Source organism: Lagenorhynchus albirostris, chromosome 20 (assembly GCF_949774975.1).
Source record: "Lagenorhynchus albirostris chromosome 20, mLagAlb1.1, whole genome shotgun sequence".
Taxonomy (NCBI): Eukaryota; Metazoa; Chordata; class Mammalia; order Artiodactyla; family Delphinidae; genus Lagenorhynchus; species Lagenorhynchus albirostris.
The window spans coordinates 39,323,504-39,339,598 of NC_083114.1; the positions used below are offsets into that span (position 1 = coordinate 39,323,504).

Genomic DNA, 16,095 nt, shown 5'->3' on the forward strand with positions numbered 1-16,095 from the left:
CTAAAAGTCTTTTCCACATATGGCTGATGTGTCTCAGAAACAATGTCTCATGCAGCACAACCAGGGGACTCTTCTGGTTGGCAACAGACTCCAAAGAATGCCTGTCTATTGCTGCAAAAGATAATGACCAAATGCTTCATTGGCTTTTAAATATCATAAAATTCAAGTCCCTGACGGGAAAACAAAGGTTTCACAAAAGTAGTAACATGATATATCTGCAAACAATTTCTGAATGGGGACAGCATTTCTCTGCTGCCCGTGTGAACGTGATCCTTTGGACACTAAAATGGCATGAAAAGGGGATTGGAACTGAGTTTGTTTTGAGAGTGATTTGTTAGGCGAGGGGTATTATCAGCTTTTAAAAATGATGTTGAATGCTCAGGTGCCAATCATCTCTGGGCCCAGATCTTCACTTCAGCATGGCTCTGTGTTCTCCTCTGGCTATGTGAGATGAGAACTCATAGCGATCGTGGCTTCGATAGCCACACATGTTACACTCAAAAGGGTCACGAAAGCCGTGGCAACCCATGTGAATAGTGAACATCACGTAATCCAGGAAGAGGACTCGACAGTGGTCACACCGGTACACATCCATCACCTCCCCTTCTTTGTTGATCACTTTGATGGAGTCTCTTGGGCAGATGGGTGGGGGCTTGAGGAGTTCATAAGAGCGGGGGACCTCCTTCAGAAGCGGCATCCCATTGCGGGCCCGAGAAGGGACCATGTGATTTTGCTGGTAGATGTGATTCTGGCGTTCCTCATGGTTGCTGTCAGTGTCCGTGGAGTCGTGGCCACTGTTGTTGGGGGAGAGGCCTCTTTCAGAAGGCAGGCTCTTCTCTGGCAGCTGGACATTCTTCTTTTCCAGGTCTTGGGGGGCACCATTCGGCATCTCAGCACGGGTGAGGGCTATGGGGTACATGCTGCTGATAACTGGGACCATCTCTGAGGTGGGAGCAGGCGGTGTCTGGACCAAGGGGCGCAGGGCTTCGGCACCAAGATAGCTGATGGCGTTATTGATGGCCTGGTCCATCATTCGGGTCTGGATCATCTCACTCTCTTTCTCATACACATAGCTGGGATTATAGCTGACGTCAAAGCAGTGGCGCTTCTCACCTAGAACAAGGGAAGGAAAGAGTGACAAAAGGAACAACACAAAGGCAGAGAGTTTGTAAAATTATTTTCTGGAGTCCTTGGAAAGTGAGGAAGGACAAGTGGCCTGTTCAAGAACACTCAGCCCAGGCAGAATGGTCCCACACGGGTGTTGAAGCCTCAGGGGACAGTGATTGACAGCACATGCTTGGACAGTCAAAATAACTGAAACCAGCGGGCAAAAGGGAGTCAGAGATGTCACTAAGTTGAGGCTACAATGTGAGTTGTTTCCACTGCTCATGTCAGAAGGGAACCCTGGAGAAAAGAAGCAAGAGAACACCAGGAAGGGGCTTAAGAGGGGGCAAGGCAGCCGCCAGTGTGCAGGAGCATGGGGACCTCTGCACTTCTATTGTCCATGAACTCTGAAGACGCAGTCAATCCCCGAACTCTTAGTTTGCTTGTACTTTTCTGCTTGTAACACTAGGGAGCCGGGGGCCGGAAGTGCTGCAAAAAGTGGGGATGCTCTGGCCTCGGCAGCTTTTTAAATAGCTGCAGAGGCAGAAAAAATAGCCCCCCAAACTCCAGCTTACCACTTCCCAGACACATCAGTTATCAGACTGACTGAGATTTAAATAAAAGAGCTTCAAATGTAGAGAGTTTTAGAAAAGGCTTTTTCTTGATGAAAGATCATCATGATCTTCGCCCTCTTCATAAAGTGTGTTATTCTTCTTTTGCTTGAAAAGATGTATCATTGATACATGTGTGATCATTAGTACTTATCTCACACTTAACTGAAAAATTTACTTGTGGTCACCCTCTCCTACTTCTCATGTCAAACTGCTGAGAAATTTTGAAAACAGAGTTTAGCCACCTTCAGGGCGTGTGGGTGTTGTGTGTTAGAAAACAGAGGCTCTCTGGCCACAGGGAAGGCAGGAGCGGGATCTTCAATGCTGGCGGATGTGCTCAATGGTGAGTGGCTGGTAGAGGCAAGAGAAAGTGGGGAAGATGTGTCAAGGGCTGGAGGTGAGGCTAACATTATTGCTGATGCTTTTTCATTCTGTAGACATTGGATTCTGAGAGATCTGCTAAACCGTATCCTCTCTTCCCTAACATCTCCTAGGCATGTTGTGGTGCCAGAACGTGTCACTGCCATACAGTAGAGGCTTCTGGGAAGACAAAACAGAAGAAAACAAAAAGGATTGGAAGAACCAGTTTCTGTTCTTGAGGTATCTCCAACCTAGTGGGAGAGAAATAAGACTTGGCTAGATGGAATTGGAGAAGAATAAATGTTAAAAGTTGAGAAAGGGATGCCTTGCTCTATGGAAGCTTTTGATTTTATTTTAAATGCCATGTTTGAGGCGTTTAAGCAGGGTGGGTGACGTGTCTTCTGTAAAAAGAATTAAAAGGGAAGGGCAGGGTGGTTTGTAAATATACAAACTATATTTAAGTGTTATGGGAATGCGAAAAATTCAGGAGTACTTGTGGAAGAGAAAGCATTCTTGGAAAACCTAAATTTTGAGAAGGGTCTTGATGAACTGGTAGGATTTAGATTTTCAGAGACGTAGAAGAGATATCCTAATTGAGGGATGAGCATGAATCAAGACAGACACGTGGGACCGTCCAAGACATGGGCTGGGAGGGGTAAGAGAGTCTGGTTAGAGCAAAATATCAAGAAGTATGGAAGAAAGTATTTCTCCAACTTCACTCAGCCCTCCACATTCCACAATAATCATACCCCAGGGTGGTGTGGTAGTTGGGAGCATGAACTCTAGAGTCAGATGGTGTGGATTCGATGCTGCCTGGTTGTGTGACCTTGGGTAAGTCACTTAACCTGTCTATGGCTCCATGTCCTCACGTAAAATGGGGGTAATAATTGTACCTACCTCAATTGGTAAGCGCTTAGAACAGTGCCTGGCACGTAGAAAGCACGTGGTAAATGTTAGGGTTTTTAATTTTGTTTGAATCAGCTCGCATTTCCTTCCTTTCTTTTTTTGCTGAAGAAATTTGTTTTTTAAGGAAACTTTATATCACTAACATAAACAGAAAACCAGAATCACTTGCCACAAATATAAGGTAACTATGAAAAATAAAGACAACGAAACAGCAATTTATTAAAGTTTGATCAGATACTGTAAGTACCTGGAGACAAAGATCCCCTCTCTCTTTGCTAAAAATAGAGATTACCAAGTGTGTGATTAGTGTTGAAGACAATTAACATCTAATTACGCCTAAGTCTTTCTCCTTGGTATAATCAGGAAGATTGAAAGAGAACGAAAAAGAAAATAACTTTCTTGCCATGTGGATCAAGGTTTTCAAATGCTCTGTGAGCCTCCTGGCACTTTGCCGCCAACATTTTAGGAGATACTGAAAAAAGATAACACGTGGTGGGACCAAATGATGGGCATTCTGAATAACCAACCGTAGGGTTTAGATTTGGACAAACGGCAAACCTCTATAAACCGCATTGAGCAAGAGATGCTTGTGGTCAGAATGTTATTTTCAGGATATTAATGTAACAGCAATGTGTAAGATGGACCAGAACAGTGAGAAACTGGAGACAAAAAGACCTGCTAAAAGATCCAATCTAATCAGATAGATTTGTCCTGTATCCCCACTACCGTAAGGCCAACCTGACAGTTTCCAGACAAATACCTGAGAGAAAAAGTATGCACAGAAAATCACCGTACCTTGGCAACTCAATAAAAAGGAACAGAAACGTAGACCTTTGCCAAAGTAATCAACGGTTCTTCTTTTCAACTGCCAGATTGGATAAGTCTCTGATTAGAGCTGTTTGGAAGAACGAGACTGAGGACATGAAAGCTGTCTAAAGTCACAAATATTCATTCCCCTGAAAGTGACACAGAAATGATGAACTTTGTTTCCTGGCCTTTTCAAGGTTACTGATGATTTTCCAGTGTGGTTGGATCTACTCAGTTCCCCAAATACCGGGGGTCCCTGGAAATCTTTTTAATCTTTTCGCCTAACAGAGAGGCTCCAGAAAGTTTCCGAGGTGGGGCAGGCACATCACAAACTCTGCTTTTATCTCTTCTCCCAAGAGTTGGTTTTACTTAACTAGGCCTACAATTTCATAATCTATACCACCTGCAGCACATGTCAGAAAACAGCTGAGTGCTGAAGTTGTAAGAGGCAAAACAATAAGAGGAAAATCAACCCCTGGATGAGTGGAAATATGTGACTGAGTTCTGTGGTTAACGCAGACCATTGTTCATTGTTAAGAAGATGGGAGAGCCTCAGATCTTCACGTGCACGCAACCTGCACTCATCAGGTCCCCTCATCTCCGAGTTACGGTAACTTGATTAGTGCAGATGATTATCAGTCACCTGTAGACACGATGACTCAATGTGTATGAAACTCAGAAGGGGTAAACTACAGCAATTGAAAAGCCAACAGCTCACGTTTCTTTAGTAATACACTCATAAAAAAGGTTACTCAAACCACAAGAGTGTAACTGCTCCCAAACCTGCACAGAGCTTCTAGTCCAGCTTCTAGTCAAAATCGTACCACACACGTTTGAATGATTAATGAGAGAAGCTTCGTGCTGAATTACAGGTTTTCTCCCAATGATAATACAAATGGCAACAACAAGTCCTAAGTTTAGAAACCAAGGCTACTTGGTTGGGCCGTTCCCTACCTGTGATCCCTTTTAAAGGTGTCAATCCCTACCATCTAGGCTTTGGTAACTCTGAACTGAGCAACTGCCTGACCTGAATTGCTGCAATGTGGTGAGGGCATATGGTTGTTGGCTTCTAAGTGCCAACTTGAAAGTACAGAATCATAGCCTAAAGCTAAAAGGGACCTTAGCTGAGCATGTGGATTTAGACCTCTGCCTTTGGGATGGAGGGACAAGATCCACTACTCTAACCTGTTTACTTCTCTACTTCACAGTACCGAGCACTATGCCTTATATATAATACCAAGAAGAATAGCTACTATTTCTTGAGCCACTACTATATACTCAGTGCTGTCCTAGGTACTTTGCATATTGTCTCACTTTACCTAAGATGAATTATCATCTCTTAGTCAGATGAAGGACCTAAAGCACAAACGGGTTGATTAACTTGCTCAGGTTGCTCAGCTGGTAAATGGAGAACCAGGATGTGATCCAAGGGCCCATATACCTCAGGATATGGTTGAGCATTAACTGCTGTTTCCTGGCTGCTACCTTGCCCATGGCTGCACAACCCCACCACTAGCAATGACTTCAGATTCTCTGCTGGGATGGTTCCCATAGGCAGTAGAAAAGCAACTGTGCTTTGTTCCATACGGACCAGTAACATGCATTCAAGAAATTTCTATGATGAACAGAGTTGTCATGATGTCCATAAAGTGCTTAACAGAGAACTGGCACATGTAAGCATTCAATAAGTGGTAGATCTATTATTATTGTTATTATTATTGTTATTTGCCTCACACCATGTTAAGTGTTTTGAAGAATACAAACTTAATTGCAATCCAGGAGGAGATGTAGTATGTACACAATTTCATTACAAATTAGTATCCTTAATACTATGTGGTGGAACAAAGTATAGAGTAGCCAAGAGAGTGGAGAGAGAAAAATACGGACCATGTCTCAAATATGCCACGTAACATGGGACAAATATTAATCTATTCTCTCCTCTAAAGTCTCCGTGAAATCTGGGGTGGTAGTAGTGGTGGTGCTGGAGACAGTTACACACATCTCAAAAAGCAGACTGTTAAACTCGCCTTGAGTGCAGAGGGAGAACAGAGAAGAGAGAGAATTCAGGCAAGTATGGGAACGTAGACCACGTGGAGGTTTAGGGGGCAGATGGGAGGGAGGGCATTCCAGACAGTGAGCATGGAAAGAAGGATTACAGAGAAGTGGGAGTAGTTCATTATTGGCTGAATTAAAAGATTAGTCGGCTGAAATGATACATTCAGAAAAGATAACTTAGAGACAGGTTGTGAAAGACTCAGAACGCCTGGGTGGTTTGGATTTTATTCTGATGGGGAGCCATTGAAAGATTTTTTGAAGAGGAGGAGAAATTATTTGAACATTAGAAAAATAACAATTCTGAGGTTACAGTCATCATGATGGGATAATGTGAAATACTGGGGTTTTCTTTAAGCCTTTAAATTTCTTCAAGTCATTTAACTGTATCTGCTGATGCCTTCATGCAATTTCCCATGTATCATCGATTACTCGTACTCCAAGCACATATCCTCCCCCCGAAAAAGGGCAGGTAAGCAGGGTAAATGGAATATCTGATGATGATGATGGCTGATCTCAATCTAAATGAGACTGAAGTGGCTATAACACCTCTTCCAGGAGGAGGAAGGCAGAGGGTAGGAAGCCACAGAACGAGAAGCAGGAAGGAGGAGAGAGAACAGAGAGAGCCATGGGGGTGTCAGAGAGGAAAACTGAGCTGGAAACCACATTTTGTTGCTGCAGAAGCCTTTGTCCTCTGTGAGTCACCGTGAAGTGCTATTTGGTTGTCATCTGCCCTGATGGAGTCACCACAGATCTTTTCTCAAGAAAACACACCCTTAAGAGAGAATGACTGCCCTTCTTCAAGGCTTTTTCTTCCACCAGCTCTCAATGACTAGACCCTTCCCTTTCCAAAGCTCCTGTGTAGCACACATGACATGCACTGCTCTGGGCGACTTTCTGGGAGAGGAGGGCCTCGGACTGCAGCACTTTATAGACCCAGGCTCTGGCCCTGCTCTGTCACCTACTAGCTGCATCTCTCCATCTTTCCCTTCCCCCTTCCCTCCTTAGTAAAAGAACTTCACTGGGTGGTTCCTAATATCCCTTCAAGCTCAAAAACGTTATGACTTTTTTTTTTTTTTTTTTTCGTTATGACTTTTGATGCTTATAGGATTAGGGATTTTGGCTCTTTGGGAAGGGATGGGAGAAGATACTTTTTGCTTTTAGAAACAGGTATTAAAACTGCTTCCTGTTGCTCTGTTAACCAAAGCAGACAATTTCTCATTAGTTACTTCACAGGGAGAACCGACAGTGTTTGCTGAAGTGTCAAAACCTCACAACATGTTTACCGGGGGGGTGAGTGAGATCTTTTTTCATGTTCTTTTCAACATGAAAACTTCCTTTAATAAAGTAATACATGAAATTTTAAAAAATAGGGAGATGCTATGGTAACCACTTTGGTCTAAATAACACATCTGTTTTTGGAGAAAGAATGAAAATCAGAGAAAGAAATATGCAGAAATGTAGTCATTTTCCTCCTCCCTTCAGGAGAGAAATCTGGCCTCTATTTTGAGCCAAGTATTTGAAGATGGCCTAGTTAGAAGCATAGTCAAGCAAGTTTGTAACAGGAGAATAAGATTCAGAAAAAAGACAATCCCTAAAGGGCTTAGGTGCTAAAAGTAAGGTCTTCTTGTCCTTTGGAAAGAACAACTAAAAAGAATTATTTTGATGACGTAAAGATGCTGATTTCTAATGAATGTGTGTCAATTTATTTCCTATTTTATAGAAAGCGAGTCAAAATTTCTTGAAGAACTAGGGAAAAAGTGATTTCATTTTTCTCCTACTCTTCAACAGAGGCATGTTTTTGTGTTTCTAAATGCATTTAGACTTAATCCAATCCATCCCTCTTCCTCAGTTCATCTCTAATGGATGAAAAATGCTATCTACTGGTAATTATCTCAAGCCTGTTAGGAAAGTAACAGGCTGACCTGATGGTAAATTTCACCTTTACCCTCATAGTTCAAGAGGTCAGGGAAGCCAAGCTGTGCAACTGTCAACAAGGATTAAAGGGAGTGACTCATTCTTCCTTCATACTTTACCCATTGCCATTTCCCTGGCAGCTGAATCTTTTCAGAAAATGATGCCTTGGAGAGGAAATATAGGAGAGAGAAGAGAAGGAGGGGAGACAGTAGCCCCATATGTTTTATATCACTTCATCCCATATACTGCACAGTGTCATAATGTTCCTTTATTTTCCCCTTGATATTACTATTTTCTATCAAAAGGTGGATTCAGTTAAATGATTGAAGGGGTTTCTTTTAGTTTTAAAAAAATCTCTTAAGGTTCAGGGAATAAGCTAATGCTAGAGGATTAGAACAGTGCTCAGGAACAAGAATATCACATATATGGCAGGAGCTCTGTAACCATTTGCATGATAAATGAATGGACGAAAAAGCAAATGAATAAGTAGTAATGTACTAAGTAAAATATATAAATGTTGAACTAATGCAGCTGTTTTATAGATTCTCAGATTAAATGACATCTTCCTAAAAAAAACCTCCTAAATTATATACCATGGTTTATAACATAAAATAACATACCATATCTGTACAACCTTGAGAAAAAAGTTATCTGAAGTTATACATATGGGTTTATAAACAAAAAGTGGTGCTCATTATTGCTGCCTTTTATAATTCATCTTGCAGACTTACAGAATGGTAGAGCTGCGAGGGACCTTCTCGATCACTTCATCACCTGTTCAGTCTACTCATTTCACAGGTGAGTAAACAGAGGCCCAGAAAGGTTACGTGATTTGTCTAAACATACACAGTTAAGAAATGACTGAACTGGAATCACAACCTCAGTCTTTTGGCTTCTAATCCAGTGCTCTTCCTACTGCACCTTACCACAATTTATAAAAAAACCAAAAATCCCCCCAGCTATTCAGGGCACCAAAGTCCAGAAGTTGCTACCTCAGCTCAAATCAAGAGCTAACTCTACTGGGTTTCCTGATTCCATCTCAGAGAGAACATGATGGTTCAGAAGATGACAGAGATCAGTACCTATAAGATCAGCACCTCTCCTGAGTCTGGAAATGGAAGAGTGAAAATCCTCTGGTCACAATGGTAATAAACAAATGGAATGGATCCCCTATGCAATAAGCAAAATGGCATGGACTTGGACATGTGAAACATGTGTTTTTAAACCCATGAAGATACCGAAGCAACTTTTATCTTATTAAGTAGGGCTTTAGCTCAAGGACAGGTTTAGGGCAACTATGTGGACTAAGTACCTTCTCTCATATTTTAGTTCTCTTAGACCAACATGCATTGACCATAACTGGATTGAAATTAAGTCACTTTACATTTTTTTTCTTTCCCATTTCTCCCCATGTTTCTCCCCACCCATATCAGCTGCAGCCATTTCTACAGCCAAAACATCCCCCAAATTAAATTATACTCATGGCATAGAATAACAATCCAAGTTTCCTTTTGTACGCCAGTCAGAACCTCTTCACATAAGTACAGCTCAAAAGAGGTATGAGCAATGCTCTAAGATAACGTCTTGGAATCACAATTGGTCCACTGTGCCAATTGGACCACTGTCCATTGGTCCCATATAGAAGTCGCTACACGCCCCCTGACATTTCTCACCAAGGAGAGGGAAGATGGTAAAGAGGATAGGGTCTCTCTGAAATGAAATTCACCAACTTTAGTCTGACACAGTTTATTCTTAAAGTGACTAAAAGAATACAATAACTTCTCAGTCAAACAACATAAAGTAAATAAGTATAAAGACCAAGCTAGGAGGACAGGAATAAAGATGCAGATGTAGAGAATGGACTGGAGGACACGGGGAGGGGGAAGGGTAAGCTGGGACGAAGTGAGAGAGTGGCATGAACTTATAAATACTACCAAATGTAAAATAGATAGCTAGTGGGAAGCAGCCGCATAGCACAGGGAGATCAGCTCGGTGCTTTGTGACCACCTAGAGGGGTGGGATAGGGAGGGTGGGAGGGAGACGCAAGAGGGAGGAGATATGAGGATATATGTATATGTATAGCTGATTCACTTTGTTATACAGCAGAAACTAACACACCATTGTAAAGCAATTATACTCCAATAAAGATGTTAAAAAAAAAACAAAAACAAGCTAGGTAGCTTTGAAATATATGGGTTCTTTCAATATATCTCTATAATTCACATAAAATTAAAAAACTAATTAGACCAGAATAAAGTTTAACCAGATTTAAAAACCAGGCAGGCACTTGATATCTGTAAAAGCTATTGAAAAGAATAAACACAAAAGGACTGAAGTAAGAAATCAACAGCAGCAGCAAGTAGCTTTGGAAAAACAGACTGACAGGTTTCTAAAATATTACTGGTGTTGAGGGAGGTCTATTTTTGTGTGATAACTATTTTTGTTCAATATCACCGACTTTCAATTTATAGCAAAACCAATACGTTCAATTCAGCTGCCTACTTCACAAATACAAATCTATTTAAAATATCATAGTCACATTTATGTAAACATCTGGGAGAATTCAACACAATATTTCTGCCATTTGGCAGTCCTAACACTTTAATGGACATAATTATTTCTTAGCCATCTCATTCTTGCTGTATTTTTTGACAATGTGAAAACCAATGGTATAAAAATTAACTCCAGTAAGACAAATGATTAAATCAAACCTTGTTATTTAAATCTATGCATTCCCAACCACTTTCTCTTAAAACCAATTCTCAATCAAATTCAAGAAAATATGGCAATACATTTTAGGGCATGAAAAAAGTTTGAGCATGATAAGGGAACCAAGTTGTAAAACATAGTTGCAAAAGATTACAAAAATGCTATCTTGAACATCTTACTGGTATCAATTGCACAAACTCTCTCATGGAACATATGTCATTCGGAATAAAGAGGAAGGAACAGCATTTTTAACACCAACTTCATTTAAGAAATTGGATACCAAATAATCCCATCTTCAGTAGTTAAGATTCTTTAGTTAAAATATTTTATCATTTGCTCTAGTTACCAAAATGAATCCTGAAGAATAAAAGTTGTACAATGGAAAATCAATTACCTTATTTTAACAGAGATTAAACTAGGAAGGGCCTGTGTAGTAAGCATCCTATGTTATCTCATTCAAACTATCTGCTAACAACAGCAGGAAAATGGGTTGTATTCTTACCAATGAATTTCTGAGGCATTGAGCTTTTTCGCTTTGCCACATTGCTTGCTAATCTGTCCAGAACGAGAGCTCTTTCACTTCCCATCTCTGCTTTGATGTGTCTTGCCTCCGCACTTGCTGGTTTGGAAAAATGAAAAAAGAAGAGGGAAAAGAACACGTTGACAAATGGAGAGAAAAAGAAATAAACTGGAAGGAAAAGTGTCAGAGGTCTGATGCAAACTCTGTTGTTACCTGTTATTACTGCTCAGATTCTTGCCTGGGTTACCTGCTGTGGTCAGTGAAGCCAACACCAGGGCACATTCAAATCTTGCAGTCTTATGCCGACATGGGAAAGCCCAACCCATCCCCAACCAGTACCTTCATTAGCAAGAGGAAGTATTAAATAAACAGCCTGGACGTGGTTGGTTGCAAAAAGATAGATAGATGGAGATCTTCTAACCCCCGATCAGCCTTCTTTCTGATTCTGAGTAACTGCATGTGACACCTGCAGACTGATATAATTCTTCTTAACAACTTTGAAAAAAAAAAGGCCGGTGCCCCAGATTTACTGCTATGTTTATGTTAATAGCACTTTTGAAAATAGATACACTTACCCAGACAGCGAGAAATCTACTCAGTGATTTGTGTATTGAAATTCTGAGTGTTTTTTTCTTTTTCTTTTTTTTCCAGCATGCTCCTTTCAGTTCCTGTCTTTTAAATTATATTTTTCTGGTCTCTGCATTATCTGTTTCATATGCTCTTCACATTTCAAAACTGTCTCAGTTAAAATTTCCCTGAGCAACACTTCTGTCTTGAAATTAAAGAACAATTTGTATAATGCATCTTTATTATATTTTTAATGAAAAATGTGAATAAAAACTGCCTAAGAATATGGTCCAATTGTCAATCCACAAATAGACCTTTAAGTGGTATAGGTCTGTTGTTCTCAGACCTGCCTGAACATTAGAATCACCTTAAGAGCATAGAAGACACACATGCCCAGGCCCCCCTTCAGATCAATTAAATCAGGATCTCTGGTGTAGGGGCCTAGGCAACAGCATTTTTTTTTTTTTTTTTTTTAGCGTTACGCGGACCTCTCACTGTTGTGGCCTCTCCCATTGCGGAGCACAGGCTCCGGACGCGCAGGCTCAGCGGCTATGGCTCACGGGCCCAGCCGCTCCGCGGCATGTGGGATCTTCCCGGACGGAGGCACGAACTCGCGTCGCCTGCATCGGCAGGCGGACTCTCAACCACTGCGCCACCAGGGAAGGCCGGCAACAGCACTTTTAAAGCTCTCCAGATGATTTTTTTTTTTTTTTTTTTTTTTTTTTTTGCGGTACGCGGGCCTCTCACTGTTGTGGCCTCTCCCCTTGCGGAGCACAGGCTCCGGACGCGCAGGCTCAGCAACCATGGCTCACGGGCCTAGCCGCTCCGCGGCATGTGGGATCTTCCCGAACCGGGGCACGAACCGGTGTCCCCTGCATCGGCAGGCGAACTCTCAACCACTGCGCCACCAGGAAAGCCCCTCTCCAGATGATTTTTAAGATGCAGCAAGAATTGAGAACCGCTAGAAGAATATATAAATAGTGCCAACATCGAATCAACTAAATAGTAAATTGGAATAAATATAGTACAATTTAGTCTGGTACATCAGGCAATACCCAATGAGAGTTTATGTCTGAAGTTCAAAGAGATACCAGCTGCTCTAAATACAAGGCTTTAAATGTTAACACATGATGCTAGCCAAAGCTAGGGATCAGTAAACTTTTTCTGTAAAGGGTCAGATAGATAGTAAGTATTTTAAACTTTGTGGGACACATACAGTCTCTGTTCCATATTCTTTGGTTCTTCCTTGACCTTTAAAAATGTAAAAACCCCTGTGCACAAATAGGCCGCTGGCTACATTTGGCCTGAGGGTCATAGTTTTGCTCACCCCTGCCCTAAGCAAACATGTTGTGATGCTACAAACATTTCCCTCTGTTTTATCATAAGCATTTCAGGGTGTCCAAGCTAAAATGAAGTATCTGTACATTCTTAATGTCTCTAAGGAAGAAGAAATTGAAATCAGCTTAAGTGACTAGAGTAAAAAGCAAGTGATGATTTTTACAGAATGGACTTTTTTTCCCCCAAATACATACACAGATTTAGGAATTGTCAGTGCTCATTCTGTAGCTGAAGAGTTTGCTGTGTGAAGAGATTCTGATATACAGAAAAAATGTCACAAGTTCCATGGTCTCTCAGATATTCAGTATCGTAAATGGACATGCCCAGAGAGAATAAAACTGGCCATCTCTGAAGTAAATGAAAGACAAAAAAAGACCTCAAGGAAGGGACTTCCCTGGTGGCACACTGGTTAAGAATCCACCTGTCAATGCAGGGGACAGGGGTTCAATCCCTGGTCCAGGAAGATCCCACATGCCGCAGAGCAACTAAGCCCGTGTGCCACAACTACTGAGACTGCGCTCTAAAGCCTGTGAGTCACAACTACTGAGCCCACGTGTCTGGAGCCTGTACTTTGCAACAAGAGAAGCCACCACAATGAGAAGCCCGCGCACTGCAACGAAGAGTAGCCCCCACTCGCCACAACTAGAGAAAGCTCATGAGCAGCAACGAAGACCCAACGCAGCCAAAAATAAATAAATAAATAGATAGATAGAAAGAAAGACCTCAAGGGCAAGACTATCAAGAATGGCCAGGGTGGGAGACCAAAGCCAAATGAGAAAGAGAGAATTCAAAGTATTAAATATTTTTCATTTTATTATTGGCATGGTTTTGGTTCTGTTTTTTTAAAACTCCTTGACAGTCATTACACAATAAATTATAAAGCTCAGTGTTTTAAAAATTCAAGAATAATGGCTCCAAAAATGAATAAGAGAAGAGAATGATGACAATGACCATATTTACTAGACTTTGTGAGTTTCTTATCAAAAATAATTCTATGCTCTAAAGAAATAAATCCCAGCCTCCAGTTTAAGCTATAACAACACTATTTGTGTAAATGAAAACAATAAGGGTCCGAATAAGGGAACTGGGCAGCTTTGGGGCCAGTGGTAAAGCACTGCGACTTTAGCTGACCGATCGTTGTAAATAACGGGCACTTTAGTGACAGAACACTGCTGTTGAGTGAAGTGGGTTAAATTCTGTCCAGCACAGGGATAGGTTTAAATGACCAAACAGGAAACTATTATACATATTATTTCCTTTCACACAAACCACCACCAGATGTGGCACTACCCAGAGCCCCAAGAGCAGAGAGATGAAAGACAAAGGCCTGGGATTTGAAATAAGTTCCTGAGGCTGTTAGAAGGAGGCTTTTTCTTAGAAGCATCAGAGAGGCAGCTAAGTTTGTGCTTTGACTAGGAACATTCATTCTGGTTCCAGCAACTTTGAGAGCATTAAAGCCAGGTAAGGTCCTCCCCCACCCCCATGCCTACCCCATGTAGTTATTATCAAAAAAGATTTATAGTAAAACAAGAATGAAAAACAGTACTTTGGGAATTTTTAACTTTATCCCCATTTTACCACTACTCTTATTAAGTCTTTTAGTTACTCCTCTAACGGCCCCATCATTACCCAGAGATCTGTTTGTCAGTCCCAGTACTTACTGCAAGCATTATGCTGCCAGTTTAGTTTTCCCATTCGGCTCTCAGCATCTCCCTACATTTTACCAAAGCCACCATCAATTACCACAAGCATCTTTCCGAGGACACATACTCTATATACTCTATATTTGGAAGGAGGCTAAAGCGGGGATACGCTGACCTAAATAACATAATTGGGGCATGTCACTAAATGGCAACCTTCAGAGATAACATCATCTTTTATCCCTGGTTACTCACCAAGCTTGTCATGACAGTCATTTCTAGGTAAATCTTACTCTGGAAATCAGTGACCAAATGCCTGACATTTAAAAAGATAAAATTCTGGAGTGTTTACGGAGAGACTGATAATTTGAGGCAAGGGTGGAGACTTTCCCATATTCCACAACTCTGGTTGGATTGAAAGGAATCCTCTGAAACTACTAATGTAGAGGGCTGCCATCTACCCACACCCACCCGCAGGGTCATTCACTCAAAATATCAGCTCCAAGATCCCTATCCTCACTGTACATGTGAACACACTCTAGAGATTAAGTTCATCTTTACTGAGTTAACTGTGTTTTCTAATTGGCAAGTTAGGCAAAGGCTAAAGTTTCAACTGACTATGGTATACTCTCATTTTCTTTCCCAAACTCTCAGTCTTGTGCCTTGCAGTTGTTGGACAGCTGCTGTACTAAACGAACACCCTTTAAAACACAAAGAAATGCTTTGGAGTCAAGCCAATCTCTTTGGGATTACAAGGAGTTTAGGCAGTACACTGAAAGGGCGAAAAGAAAAAAGAGGACTTGGCATTTGGTCCTCTGCTTCAACTTTAAGACCCAACTGTCTATTTAACAAATAGTCTAGACTTGTTATCTTGCCACATCACATCTCAGAATGTAAGTGGAGGGAAACCAGTTTGGCAAGATAGTAAGGGAACAAGATAATGGGTTTAAACGACGAAATAGGAAATCCGTTCCTGGGTGGTGTTTGGCAGTTTAGTGTTGCAAGGGGTGGGTGTGGGGAATATGGGACGGTGGCAAGGGACAATTTGCACACTTGGTTCATAAGTGAGCACAGTGGGAGTAGGACTATAATTCGGGGTCAATTCCCCTTCATGTTACTTGCCTACTAGTATATAGTGGATATACCCATTTTCATTAGCAAAATGATTTTAATGACATGTTGAAAAAATAAATAATAAAACTCATACGAAGTCAAAATTACAGCATAGGTTACTACCTTTAATCTCTGCAAAAATATTAATAGTTTGTCTGGGTTTTAGCTAACTGTTTGCATGATGCCATTTCTATTTCAAAGTGATTGCAGATTTAACTATATAATTCGTTGTGTTTTTGTTTTTTGTTTTTTTTTGTGTGTGTGTTTTTGTTTTTGTTCAAAATCCTTCATTAGATCTTGACGTGTTAAATGGATCTCAAATAAGAGGCATTTCTTCCTGTCTCTTCTATGGTGTGGTCAGCCAGTAACTGATGGAGAGTGGAACAAAGGGGTGTTATTATGCAATAAGAATTGTCTAACAAGAGACTGCTATCAAAGAGCAAGTCAGGTT

The 16,095-nt window shown here is 41.1% G+C and overlaps 1 protein-coding gene across 1 annotated transcript in view; it reads right to left on the reverse strand.

Annotated features, from left to right (window-relative positions):
• Nucleotides 1–409: 409 nt before the first annotated feature.
• Nucleotides 410–16,095, reverse strand: part of IKZF3 (IKAROS family zinc finger 3) — a 61,440-nt gene continuing 45,754 nt past the window's right edge. The window contains exons 3-4 of the mRNA XM_060133302.1: nucleotides 10,969–11,085; nucleotides 410–1,113 (exon numbers count right to left, since the gene is read on the reverse strand). Of these exons, the coding sequence (XP_059989285.1) occupies nucleotides 410–1,113; nucleotides 10,969–11,053 (789 nt within the window). The 5' untranslated portion in view covers nucleotides 11,054–11,085. The remainder of the gene's footprint in view (nucleotides 1,114–10,968; nucleotides 11,086–16,095) is intronic.